The sequence below is a fragment of the Etheostoma cragini genome, chromosome 21, assembly GCF_013103735.1.
Source record: "Etheostoma cragini isolate CJK2018 chromosome 21, CSU_Ecrag_1.0, whole genome shotgun sequence".
NCBI classification, from domain to species: domain Eukaryota; kingdom Metazoa; phylum Chordata; class Actinopteri; order Perciformes; family Percidae; genus Etheostoma; species Etheostoma cragini.
Genome location: NC_048427.1, coordinates 2,325,003 through 2,339,502, shown reverse-complemented (window position 1 = coordinate 2,339,502; position 14,500 = coordinate 2,325,003). Strand labels below are relative to the sequence as shown.

The 14,500-nt window shown below is 41.4% G+C and overlaps 1 protein-coding gene across 1 annotated transcript; it reads right to left on the bottom strand.

Moving 5' to 3' along the window:
• Positions 1-6,279: 6,279 nt before the first annotated feature.
• pdk2a (pyruvate dehydrogenase kinase 2a) lies at positions 6,280-14,448 on the bottom strand. Its single transcript, XM_034859671.1, has 11 exons — positions 14,224-14,448; positions 13,418-13,559; positions 12,342-12,413; positions 11,842-12,026; positions 9,666-9,755; positions 9,455-9,532; positions 8,991-9,067; positions 8,759-8,857; positions 7,465-7,575; positions 6,762-6,875; positions 6,280-6,601 (listed from the first exon to the last, which is right to left on the bottom strand). The coding sequence occupies exons 1-11, from the start codon at positions 14,339-14,341 to the stop codon at positions 6,458-6,460; spliced, it is 1,230 nt and encodes a 409-aa protein (XP_034715562.1). The 5' UTR covers positions 14,342-14,448; the 3' UTR covers positions 6,280-6,457.
• Positions 14,449-14,500: the final 52 nt, after the last annotated feature.

The following is a 14,500-nucleotide window of genomic DNA, read 5'->3' as shown; positions in this document are numbered from 1 at the left end:
TTGTCTTTAATATAATGTAATCTTCTATTCTCTTTATACGTTTAGTGGGACAAAAGCTCAGCTCAGTTCTGTCTGCTAAACAACATCTGGGAAAAGGAAAACTTAACTTGCACGATGGATGAATTTTTAACTTCCATCTGCCTTCTGGCCTGGTATCATCCGTGAACAAAGCAGATTTTGTGCTCTGTGAGCAGCCAAGATGACAGCGTTACAAACACAGCCACAGCTCAGACAACCATCTGGGGACAACAGTTGCACAATAGTTATGAAAAAATGATTTCTCACTTACTCATTATATAATCTCATAAAATGACTGCATGAATAATCTGCACATTTTTGGAAGAACGTGTAATTCAGGTACAGAGGCCTGGGGAATTTTTTTTCATGCGAATGAATTATGTTCAGCAGAGAAGTTTATATTTTTACTGTAATGATATGTGTAATTCTAATATAAAATTGTTTACTGTAAATGAAAAATAAAAAGTAGATGGAATGTCATGCGAGAAATAGGAAAAGTAAAAGGACTAGGAAATAAATATGTGCTATGTATGAAGGGAACACTTTTTTTAAAGATGATTTCTTTCGCCTTAGTTTACACACCCCTACGTCAAATTCCCATAGAGGCAGGCAGATTATTTTAATTCCAAAGGCCAAGGGAATTTTATCAGGATGCATACTATCAGGGATCCATGAAATAACTGGCCTTTAAAAATAAAAATGTGCCTGCCTCTATGGGACTTTAACATAGGGGTGTGTATACTTATGGCATTAAGATCAATTTCCAAAAGCTGTTTTTTATTCCTCTTTTTAATCAACTTTAACATGGGTGTGTAAACCTATGCAACCACTGTAATCTCATTAATCTAAATAGTGAACCCTATTTGGTCTGCTTTGGGTTGAATGTACAACATAGTCAGTGTGGACTAAGGAACTGTTAATGAATCCAGGTGCATTAAAGACAAAAAGAAAAATCACATCCATTTGTGAGCAGGAATAAGTGATATTGTTTAAGTCAATAGGTTCTGTGTTTGTTTCTGTGTTTGTTTGTATCAACCTGATTTCATGCAGTTGTGATTTGTGATCTTGGTTTTTCTATTTAAATAAAAATATTATTTGGATCATCCGCACTATTTTTTTATTGAGAGTTGTAATGCATTTTCAAGTGTTTATTCCACTCTCATGCTCATGAATCATTTAAAGTGCTCAGGTCATGCTTTTAGGCATTCCCCCTACCTTTATTGTGTTACATATCTTTTATGTGCATGTAAAAGGTTTACAAAGTGAAAGTTAAAAAGCATAAAGTCCCCCCTCCCCCCTAAAGAGCCTTACCATCTCCAACAGAAAACACTGTTCACAAACGGCTCCAAACAGCTCTGAAGTAGTCAAGCCTTTACTTCTCTGACAAACATGCGTCATTTTGCGTCACTTTGTAACACACGTTCTAATGCTCGCCTGGCTGCCAGTGTTGCACGCCCTCATACTCTGCTTCTGACTGGCTAGTAGTCCTACCTTACATCCAATTTCAACTATAAGAAGCAGGCGATGTCTGTAGTACCTGTGATATTAAGAGACTACAATAAATATAAGTGCACCTTGTACTATGCAGTCAACAGTTTGCTGTTTGGACCAAAGCCTGTTGAGGATAGAGGCCATGCAAGTGCTGGGAAATTAATAAATCATTACATGAGAAATCAGATTAAATATGGCTAAATCGCCTTTTCAAATACTGGAGACCTTCCAATCATGTTATCGTTCTTTATATCAGCATGCCAAAAAACTCAACCACAGTCCGAATTCGACCTTACATACAGTGGTTACATCAGTACGTGAGAAAGTAAAAGCTCAAAGGAGAATGTACAGCAGCTATCACTCTCACTTTAGGGGGTTTCTTTTTACAGACCAGCTGCAAATGTAGACAGGTTTTGAGTCTGTGTGGTCCGCATGGAGTGGTAGTACTGTAAGAGTTGTTCTTTTGTCCGTACAGTTACTACACACTCACCACAGATGGATGAAGTGTGAAAACGCTCAAACCAGCATTTGTGTGAGGGCTGCGGATCATGCTGAACAGAATCTATCATCCAAATTAACATTACATAAGTAGTAGAGAGTAAATCAGTCTTTTAAATTAGAGGCAAACCAGTGATTTTACAGAAGAAACTAGACAAGATCTTAATGAGTTTCTCTTTGAACTCTGAGATCACAGCAAGCCGAGGATATCATTAAATCCAGGTGCTATTTTTGCCCTGTTCTTTCACTGACATGGACCCAAACAAAACACAGCAAATACTGCTCATAGACCAGAGTTATCTAACGACTACTTATACTGCTCACACGTATTAGTGCGAACTAATCAAACCAAGCCCAACACTACGATCATCCAGTAGTTCTTCACTGGAAAAGACAGTAGTTCTTAAGAGCTTGAAATATGATTGCCCCTCCCTGGTCCCTGGTCCCTGGTCCCCCCCCCCCCCCCCCCCCCCCCCCCCCCCCCCCCCCCCCCCCCCCCCCCCCCCCCCCCCAGGAGCACGGTCTCTGTGTGCAGCTCCTATGTTGGCAGGTTGTGATGGTCAGTGTGAGTAAGAGCACCAGGCCAAAGGTCACAGAAGGATTTCCATTCACACTACTACTACTTGGTACTACTACTTCTGGCTTCTAGATAGTGGACATGATGTTCCTGCCTCGGTACTGCAGTTACAGTTGTTCCTGTTGCTATGGAGAGTTTATTATCAGCCTTTTGTTTGTATAAGCTGAGATAAGAAGAAGGGCACTGTTGGATTCTTTCCACTCCTCGATGTAGCTGTGCCGGCGTGGGGGTAAACATCCTCGTCCGTTTTCTGTGTTTAGATCAGCTGCCGTTGGCCCCTAGGAGCTCCAGGTAGAAACTGAGGAGTGACTGTAAAATGAGTGTCAGGGGACATCTGAACAGATTTTCTAATTTAAAGAAGGAAAGGAGTTGGGTTTAAGAGATAAGGTCTAAATCAAGTTAAATTCAAGCCAGATGCAGTGTTTGGTTGATCCTTCTGAACATTCCCTTTAAGAGTATCAGCTTAGGATATCATTGCTCAGTGGTGGCAGAAGTATTCTGAAACTTTACTTAAGTGATAAGATAAAATAAAAAAATAAAACAGCAAAACCCCAATGAAAAATTAAAAGTTCTGCACTAAAACTTTGCCTTAAAGTAGGTAAAATGTACTAAAGTTTATGAAAAAGTACTGATTATGCAAACAGCTCCCTTTCAGAACGTCATGTCTTTCATATGCTATATTATTATATAAGGAATTATTAATCAAGAAGCATTTTAATGTTGTAGCAGGTTTAGGTGTAGCTCATTTCAACTGTAGGGTAGTTTAAAACAAAATCATTTTGAGAACTTTTCATTTAACAAACATGAAAGCACAGCAAAACACATACATTATTACACACACACACACACACACACCTTTGTGGGGATCCGTCATTGACATAATGCATTCCCTAGCCCCTTACCCTACCCTTAACCATCTCAACTAAATTGTGGGGTCCAGCATTTTGGCCCCCAAAGCGGTCTGGACCCCAAACTTATACTTAACTCCTGGTTTTTGGAACCCACAAATGTAGTTAAACAAGAACACACACACACACACACACACACACACACACACAGGGCTGCTAAGTACGTATACGCAGAAAGTGCTAGACAGTAAGTACGTGTATGAAGTGTAGAAAATGTATTACAAGTACCTAAAAAGTATATTACTTTTTTTTCACTGCCATAACTAACATGCTAACATCTTTCTCTCTCCATATAGTGTACATATGAGACACAAAAAGGGAACAGAAGCTAGTTATCTATTATTAGAACTCTGTATAGGCTCTCCCCATTTAGCTGCACGAGCCTCACATTTCCCTGATTGCAAACAACCCCGGAGACGTCTCTGTCTCCCCATGGTGACCTCTGTCTTATTGGGCTGTGGGCCAAAAGAGGAAAGTTTTAGAAGTGAGATCCAGCTCGTCATTTGCTGGCACAAAAGTGCCGTAACACAAGCAGGGTGGGAGCTTCATGAATCTTTCAGTGGTAAGACTTTTTTAGAGCCTGGAGGTCTGATGACTGCAGGGTAGAGTTGCTGAACTCATCACCAGCTTCAGAACAGATCCAGTGACAGTGACGTAACATTCAAAAAGATTTGTTGACTAGCACAAAATAATAGAAAATTGTCTTTGTTTAGGGGCTCACTAGTCTCGCTTTGCCAGACCTTCCTCCACAGCACCGCAAAGGAGGGTCTGGCTAGTCCACACAGCTCTCCAGGATGGGAGAAAACCGTGCTCTGGTTTAGTGGCCTTTCTTTACACCAATCACAATCGTCATGGGCGGCACTAAGCTCCGTACAGAGCCGCTGATAAATCGCCTCGGGATAGAACTTGTTTTGGTGGAACATGTACATTTTAAAGTTGTTAGTCGTGCAACAGAAACCTCAGATTGGACAGATAGTCCAGCTAGCTGTCTGGATTTACCCTGCAGAGATTTGAGGATCAGTTAACCATAGTCCTCAGAAATCCACCAGAGTTTAGAATTCCGACACAGCTTCTTTAACATGCAGTGGGAGGCCAGTCCGCGGATGAGGGGCTCGGTAAGAGAATCCTCCATAACCAGCTGATTTTAAGTTTACTAGGGGAAGGACCAGGAGACCAGCATCAGGGGAGCGGAGAGTGTGTGACGACCTATATGATGTAATAAGCTCAGTTAGATAAGGTGAAGCGGGTCCGTGCGGGTCCGTGCGAGTCCGTGCGCACGGACGGGTCCAGCAGGCAGTCTAGCTAGCTGTCTGGATTTACCCTGCAGAGATCTGAGGAGCAGTTAACAGTCCTCATTAATCCCCCGGAGTTTAACATTCCAACACAAAGAAAGCAGAAAGAAACGGACATCAGCGAAAAGACATGAATCCGGCAGAATTTCCTGCGGCACTGGAGACACAGACTAGGAGACCACATAAAAAATAAATTAAAAATTACAGCAATGAAAGACTCACATGAAATGACATTAAAAGCAAACAACTTCAACAATTCCCTGAATAAATACAGTAAGATCAGGTGAGCAAACCGCATTAAAAAGTCTATTTGTCCTTGTTCAAAACTGATGTTTCTATTGATGTAAAACATCTCCACTTTTTTCTCCATTTTCATCCCACACAGCTGAACCCCACAGGGATCCCCCACTGACTGAAATGATCAATCACCTGATCAACTGTAGTCTACTCTAACACGCCGTACGCAGGATAAAACAAAACACAGGAGAAGCTTTTGTACTTAAGATGGTCTTTATTATTATTAATTATATTGTATTCACACTTTGTACAAACATTTCAGTCATAACAAGTGTAGCTATAAAAATAACCTTTAACTTACTGCATGGTTAAGATCAAAACACATATGGTCACAGGACACTCTTTCCTCATATGGCACAGTGTAATAAGCAATCTGAGACTGTCCTTGCTTCATTGGATCACAGATTGAGATCCAATAATTGAGAACTCAAACACAACATGCACTGCCTTCTGGGGTTTAATAAGCAAGCCTCTATTGAAATCTGCTAAAAGCATCAAACCTCCAAAACAAAAGCATGACAAATCTTCTGGAGGCTGTAAAACCTGGTATACCAGAACTATGGGCCCTATGTAATAATCTCTGTCATTACTACAATTTAATGCACAGAAAAGAGCGGATTACATTCAGCATGGTCCAAAAAAAATAATGTTAAGATAAAAGATAACACAGTATCTTACCAGTCAACGTGAATACAGATTAAACCTGTAAGCATGAAATATCAAAATCAAATATCAGAAAGCCACCACTCAACTTAAAAGTCATTCAGTTGTTCAAGTCTGTTCAAACAGTACTTAAAATTTTAACAAGGTTCAATATTAGTAATATTAAAGATTCTTTCAAGCATTTCAATGAAAGGAGCCTTTGGGTGAAGATGCTACAATAAGTCTTGGGTGACATTTCCTACAAGAGGATCTCTTCCAGTTGTTCAACAACAGGTCTCTCCCTGTTCAACTGTATACCTCCATATGTCGCTCCTCAAACGCCAGCTGCAATTGCTTTGCTGCATATTTAGGGTCTTAACCTGCAATATTTAAAACCTCCTGTTACTTTGCATCCCATCCACTCACATTCCCACTTTTTTTCACCACACCGATAACATGCCGGGTGCTGCCTCTGTCTCGACCTGCATGTGATGCAACATGTACTCAGCTAGTTGCTGTTTTTTTTTTTCCACGATGAACCCAAATGGAACAACAGGCTAAAGCCAGACTAAACAATAAGAGGGCACTCTGTCTGCTTTACTCTGGAGAGGACCTTTCAGTGGAAGAAAGAAGTTTGGCGCCCACATCTGCCTTGACAGATGATGACATGGGAAAATGAAGACAGAAATACTGAAGGCTTCATGGTATGTACTGTAGGTTTGAAGCGCACATTTTCATTTGGGCATCTTATGGATGCTCAGATCTAGGGGCTCTTTACTGGGTATACACCAGTCGTCGGCCTCTTGCATTACTTTGTAGTTCTTCAGAGCAGTTTTGTTGTACACCGGCAACCTCTCGATGGAGTCTGTGGACAGCGCCTGGAGGGTCAAGAAGACAGGTTTAATTACAAAAATCCTGTCACGCCCGCACCGGCTCATTCTCTGCAGAATGTTTCTGTTAAACAAAAGAGTGATGGCACAAGGCAGTTTTCTCTGTGTTGCCAACAAAGTATCATGTATGATCAACATGCTGGCTCACCTTCAGGTAGATGACAGCGTCTGTGCCGTGGCCCTCCATGGAGTAGAGCTGCAGGTCGCCCTGGAAGTACTTGGCATAGAGGCGCGAAATGGGCAGACCGTAACCAAAACCAGCCTGCATGGAGAGAGAAAGAGGGCGTCAAGGGTTTCAGAAGGCTTTAGCCGCTGTCCGACCGGAGGGATTTTTGCAGTTCCTAGCTAGAGCTTAACGTTCCTAGAACCCTTTTTTTTTCTTGTGTTCCGACTGGACCAATTAGGGGATTATTAAGTGCCGCAGTGGCTGTCACTCTTTCAGCTCCTACTTCAGGGCAGGGTCTTTTCCCTTTTCCGCAGAGTGGTGGTTAGATGGCTGTGTTATAATAACAAAAGGTCACTTCCTATTGCCATTTGGCCAGTGCGAATGCAAATGGAAAAAAACGGTTTAGGGGGAGAGTAGTTAGTTACTACGTTCCTGTACTACTTGGTTGGAAAGAGGTTTTGTTCTTTGGTAACACTCATTATTAGAGGAAAAAAAAAATGACAACAGGATTTCCATCTTGAAATAGGAAAGTTAGTCTAAATTAGAGGCTGGCTATAAGGATCCACATGCTTGTAGGCAGTAGAGAAATGACACCAAAAGGTATTTGGTACGACATTTGTTTTTCAGTATGTGTAAGTGAAATTGAGTTAATAAATGAAATGCCACCACTTGCATCTCTACTTACCAGTGGAGGCCGTGTGCGCTCTCCGATGTGTGGAGCAGGAGCTGTGGAGTACATGTAGCTGAAAAGGTTCTCGATCTTTCGAAAGGGGACACCGCCACCCTTGTCGCTCACCTGTACAGACAGAGGCGGATACCAAGTGGTGAGAAAGGAGAGAAAATGACTAAGGTCCTTAAATACATGGCATCTACTTAATTCTTTTACTTAATCAACATTTTCAATGCAGAACTTTTACTTGTAACAGAGTATTTTTACAGTGCGGTATAAGCACTTTTACTAAAGTAAAGGATCTGAATACCACCATTGCTCTTTAGCTGTTAAATCCTCCACTACGTTCACCAGCTATTCACTAACTTTGTCTCTCATGTGTTTGGTCTTCAACAAGTAGCACACGGTGGGTTTATTTAAGCTTTTTTCCCGCTGAAAACAGCTGCCTGCTGGTACGTACAGTACATTCAGAGTGTACAAACACAGTTGTAAGAAGTAAAAGCGAAACAATGAGCTGAAAGATATTAATATGGACTAAGCTAAGGGGAATTGCAGAGTCCGGTGATAACCTGTAGATTTGTCTATTTTTATTTTACACACTGAAATAGGATAAACTGTTGTTTAGTGCAGCTTTAAGTCCTTTTTTATTGTGTGGTACATCACTGACGTGTAGGTATCACAACAAGCATTAACATGTCCTGGTAACAACATGGATATTAAGGCATGAAGTCAATCTTCTCAGAGCTTAGTAGCTTTGCGGTCTGCCATAGGATTAATTAAAAGGTGAAGTCGTCACATAACAGGTTTAGAGAAAGATTTTGGCACAATCATAGTCTGGAGATAGGGCTGGCAACGCCAGACTAGAGCACTAACAAAGAAATGGGTGGTATTCTCAGCTGTGAGAGCAGAGGTTGACCCCATTTTGTATTCAATAATGAATTTAATACCACACTGATTTGAACTTGGGTGACAAAACAATGTAAAAGAGGAACTTGAAAGGGTATTATCATTAAACTGTGCTGGTTCACACTTAGATTACAAACATGAAAACACACTTTCCCATTCCCTCCCACAGAAAATTCTTAAACTCTAATCCGCCTGCTGTTAGTGAGTAATGTGAACATTACGGGAGGAATCTCCTGGGACAAACAGACAGAACATGCAAAAACAAAGTTCCCACCAAAAAGACTTCTTGTGTGTTGTACAGACTTGACAGCATCCAAAAAGTCCCTCTTTCAATTTCTACATTTACCAAAATACCACAATTGTTTGTCCATTTCAAGAAGCTGTACTGTAACTTGCTACCCACCTTGATGGACATGTCCTCATCTCCAAGTGACACCAAGACTTGAATGGGTGGAAGGTTGTTGCTGTTGTCATGGGTCTCAATGGTGGCTCTCATAGCATTCTTCGAAAAAGAATAAAATGCCATAGTATACAAGATCTTAATGTCATTTTAAAGCATTATAAAGTACATATTTAAGTATTTTTCATTGTAATATCTGTCAGTCTATAATTCAAAACTGTAGGATGTGTCACACCTTGAAGAGCTCAAACAACATGTGATAAAGGTGAGAGGGCACGTATTCGATGCTTATTGGATAGTTCTTCTCCTTGACTGCAAAAAACACACAAAGATGAATCATTCCACCTCATTTCAAATGCATTATCCTCACCACTCGTGGACGTTTTCCATCTGAGGCAATTATTCTGCAAAGCTCCGGTTTTACAGTTTGAGAGGATGGAGAGAAAAGGGTCTGTGTCAATATTGTCTGATGCAGTCAGCCCGGGCTCATTCAGCCTTTACCAGAGCTTCAGTGCTATAATTAGAGGCCTCTCAGGTCCACCTGGCTGAACGTTCGATCTACATACAAACACTCATACTGTATGTACACACACTTTTCAAATCCCCTGAACAATCAACGAGGATATTTGCCATTTGGAATGTCGGCGTTAGGGGGAAAACCGGGTTTTGAATTGCCAGATTAAATTAAAGTAAGCTTACCACATATCTCCTGTAGTATCAGATCTGGGGAGCGCAGGTAGTACTGTTCACATAGCATCTTGGCACTGTTGAAGGCATCTGACCAAAAAATGAGCAACAATGATGTCAGAAATTATGGTTACAATACAGAAAAAAAAGGAAATATTTTGCAAACACATGGTCACAATACAAAAAAACAAAAACAGAACTATAATGCATTTTTAGTATTTACCCTGGACTACATCTCCGACTTGACAGTGAGGGTCAATGCTCCCTATGGTGTTTGGGTGGACCGGGTTGAGGGTACCGTCAAAAATAAGAGCTGGAGAGAACAAAAGAACCAAATTAGGAAGAAGAGAAAGCACAAAGTGTGTTATCTGTAAATATTGGACCATCAACACACCAAGTTCAGCAAAAATTAGAGCAGGGGATCCTTTGAAATGTTGCTAACATGATACAAGTTTTGGTACTGATATCAAGAAAGCCTTGATGGCCACGGAAACCATGGGTCCCGTAAAATATGACAACTATAGTATTTGTGAAACAGCGTTGATGGGGCACTAAATTTGACGCATTTACTGTTTATCAGACCCCTGATGAGACCAGAGTTAGCTGGCTTGTAGACCCCGAGGACCCTCTGCCTCACTCCCCGCTGCTCGGAACTACTTTGCTGGGAGGAGAGCAGCTGTAGAAACTCTAGTTCTGCCTGCGCCATCCCTTGGCACCAACGTCTAACCTGTGTAAGGGCACCAACAGAAAGTTTGCTGATCCGGAGGAAGGGAGCTGGGGTGGTCTGGGATCAGCAAACCTTCTGTTAAAGCGCTGACACATCACCGCGATTATCGGCCGTCTGACAGTCTGGCGAGGTCGGTGACTCAAGTCTGTTCGGTGTGTCCCGTAACGTCGTCTGTCGGTGGAGCTGTCGGCGTTCATTTTGACCGATTTGACTTGTTGAAAGGTCCTATGACATGGTACTCTTTGGATGCTTTTATATAGGCCTTAGTGGTCCCCTGATACAATATCTGAAGTCTCATCCCAAAAATGTAGTCTTGGTGCAGAATCACAGCCACTAGAGCCAGTCCAACGATGAACTTTCCTTAGTATGGGCCATTTCTGAGTAGGTACCTTTTGAGAAGGAGGGGGGAGGCCTTGACCAACTGCCACTTTGCTTTTTTGAAAGCCATGGTATCTCTCTCTCTCTCTCTCTCTCTCTCATATGTGGGCCAAATTCTCTGGGCTGGCAAAGCAGAGACAGGGGGGGTACTCTTATATTCCAGATTGGCCCATCTGAGCTTTCATTTTCTCAAAGGCAGAGAAGGACACCCGGGGCTTGCTTTACCCTTATCGCCATTTCTAGCCACTGGGGGACCATAGGCAGGCTGGGGGAACGTATATTAATGTTAGAAAACCTCATAAAGTGAACTTTCATGCCATGGGACCTTTCATACACAACCTAATGGTTTTCCTATCATGCAGCAGCAGTTTTGAAAGATTACACTATCAGAACATGACATGCACCAATAATCTTTGTTCCCCACATGACAGATGATGAGAACTCCACGAGCAACGAGAGCAAACAACTCTAACTAGCATGTTATCATCCAGAGGCCGCCAATCTGTTGTTCAAGTATTTGAGTGTCTTATGATGATGTCATAAAAATAAAAAAACTCAAATCAAAGCAATAAAATTATTTAGTGCTGACTGGCTACACATTGTTTCCAACAACAAATTCAAGTCGTCACAGATTTTATATATGAACTCCCCTTTTTATTGCATCTGCATAAAAAAAAAAAAAGACACTTCCTGAATGTAGCCGAGTTTGAACAAAGCAAAAAACAACAAAAGGCAAAACCGAAAAAGTGACCGGAAAATCAATAAGTAACCAATAGGCAATAATCGATTATGATCTGTCGCTGCATCAATGCAGAATCATCCTAGTCCGCATTGCGACCCATAACTGCCATGATTAATTTCAACCCCCCTATTTTACCCCAAGCATTTTGCACTGCATGGTTCATGTGTAAGTATAACATGTATGATGTGAACTCGACTCAAACTGCTCCCTAGGCAAACAAAAGCATCCCACATGAAAAACCATAATTGATTTGACAATAAAGTTTGTAAGGAGACATGTTTCGAAGGATTATTTCAGGTTAGGGACTTATTTTCCTCCCTGGATGTCAACAAAATAAAAATGTACCAGAGTCTGGAATGAAAATATTCAATGCAAGACGAATATCAACTTTTGACCAAACAAAATAAGGCTAATGTGTAATTTAATTCAGAAATCTTGAAGAAGTTGATCATACCATGTCCATATGTGTGTGAAGGTTTTAAAACGTAACGTGATATCTCTAGCTGCGTTGGTTGCATGTCAACGATCCAGGGAGATGGGAATGTTACTCACTGTGCTGGTTTATGAGCATGCGAATAGAGATGCGGCTCATGTAGAAGCGGTCCAGAAAGTATTGGATGTTCTGGTTGGTCATTGGGTCCTGGGGGAAGACCTCCTTGTATTCTATGATACCCTCGGCCATAGTAGGCACCACATCGTTGTGCCTGTTTCTGATGGTAACCAAGGCGTCGACAAACCTGGGAGGGACATGAAGATATCCAGATGTCATGAGTTCGGTTTATCACTTTCAAAGGGACAGAGTGGTTGGGAAAACAGACTACATTAAGACATGTGTGGGAAATAAGCACCATAGGAACATCGTAATATCAGCAGCTGCACCTTGCTCCCCCCCCCCCAAGGATGTGAAATAAATACACAGCCTAAAGAGTGAGGGAGTGTTCTTTGTAAAAAAATAAATAAAAAAAACGTACCAGCAGTGAGTGACACACTCCCTCTTTCTGTGTCTCATTCCAAAATAAATGGGGGATTGTTGAGTAAAATTAGGAACTTACTCTCCCAGGACTTTGTAGTCATCAGGATTCTTGTCTAGGAATTCCAGGATCTCCATCAAACTCTGGATGTACCTGACAACAACAACAACAACAACAACAAATCATGAAAATGTCCACAGCAGGGTTATTACAGTTAACAAAATCTAAGACTAAAACTAGAAAAAATAACGTTAATAAATTAATAAAAACTACAATGCACACACACAACACAAACTGAAACTAAATGGAATTGCAGGTAAAATCAGCTTCCTTTCCTCCCTCCACTTGCACTGTGGTTGCTACAGTATACCACTTTGCCCTGTTCTGTTTGACTTGTTGATAAAACAGTACTACTTGTAGAAAGCGGCAGGAATGCAACAAAGTGGATGTCAGCTGCTATGAAACCCCATATTCCTATTTAATGTCATGCATTCTTTCATCCTGCCTTCTTCAGCTATGATAAATAAATGGCTTTCCTCACAACTATAGCTAAATTAAAAGTAGTCAATTCCTAAAATTCCTAAATAAAAAACTGCAATCCTAAAACAACCATGAAACTTAAAACCAAACTAAAAGACTAAAAACTAATACAAGTTTTAATTATATAATCTATAACCACTCTGAGTGACACATGTAAACACATTATACAGTTAGGTGAGCCTGCAGTAATTGCAGAAGTGAAAGTTTATGGGTATTTTGGCCGTAGGTCACTGCTCACAAAAGGAAAGAAAGGAAAGGCAGCTCTTGAAAACAAGAGTGTGACGTCAGTCTCATGCATGAGTGTGACAACCCTAGTGAAACTAGGGCAAGGTTCAGAGCCGGGATCCTCCCCCCACCCTGCACAGAGTAAGTTGGAAGGATTTCAACTGGCGACCATTCCTACTACATGGACATAAACAAGCCAGCAGCTATGACTGTCCACGTCTCACTCGTCAGGGGATGAGATCTGGTGTCAAACACGGTTTTAATGAATAGCCACAGAGGCTGAAAGACTTGTTTTGTTCTCTTGTTGTGGGACCCAATGCCCCAGCCACAGTTGATATGTTACGTAATTTGGATCACAACAGTACGAATACATCTTCCCTGGTTTGACTTACCAGCTCTGCACTGTTTGCACAGAGGGGGTGGTGAGCAGCTTGTCCGGCAACAGGTTAATCTCCTTCATGATGTTTGACAGTCTCACAGGAAGCTCCTGTCTCAGAAATACAAAAGATGTCTTCTCACAGGCGTTGCTGGAACCTGAATGAGCACAGAGGAAATAATTACCAGAGCTGAAGCTCTTTCAACTTAAATGATATTGAACCGATTTGGGTTTTGGACTGTTGGTTGGCCATTTTCCACAATATTATGACATTTTCTTTACTTCTATACTGAAAAAAAGGCAATTCTGTCAAGGAAATAATGGGATTTCTTTTTAATATTATCCAACATTTCGACCAAACGACTAATTTAATCAGTGAAAACAATGAATAGATCATGTAAATAACCACTAAATCCATCCCTATTAGTAAAAACTGGACATTTGCATTGTTTATAAGCACATTCCTCTGGACAATTTGCAGGATTTGCAAGCTGCTGAAAGACTTTATTTTTATGAATATAAATATAATCTACTAGTAATTTGTTAGCAAGAGCCATTCAATGCGTCGTTCACAGGACCCAAACAGTGCAGCCAGTGAGCTTGCTCCAGATCTGATGCAACACTGTGCTGCTGCAGGCAAACCCCCCACACAGCGGAAGGTGATTCATTTGACAAATTATGTAATAGATAATAATCTGGGACTGAATCGTGGTACTTTTCTGATCAGGTATAGACAGCTCGAAGAGTCCCTGTCCACAGAGCTCAGTGGTGGTTAGCTACAGCCTCCGTTACCAACCCATCTGAACGCGGTTCAACACTCACCGAAATCAAGAAATTGCTTCATGGAGAGCGGTGAAGGAGAAAACTTTGAGAAATGATCGATCTGTTTCGGCACGCTGGCCAAGGCGGCGTTTTTCATTATAAACCTAACGAACTTCATTATAGCTGTGGAGAGTCTTTGCTCCTATGAAAGAAAACGTCGGAAGCTAGGCTAGTTGTCTCCAACTGCCTTGGTAATATAGGGGAGGAGACCGCGGAGCAGAGGCGAGCTCCAGCCAATAGGAGGGAGGGGTTCTTTGTATTTATGTTCCAGATTGGC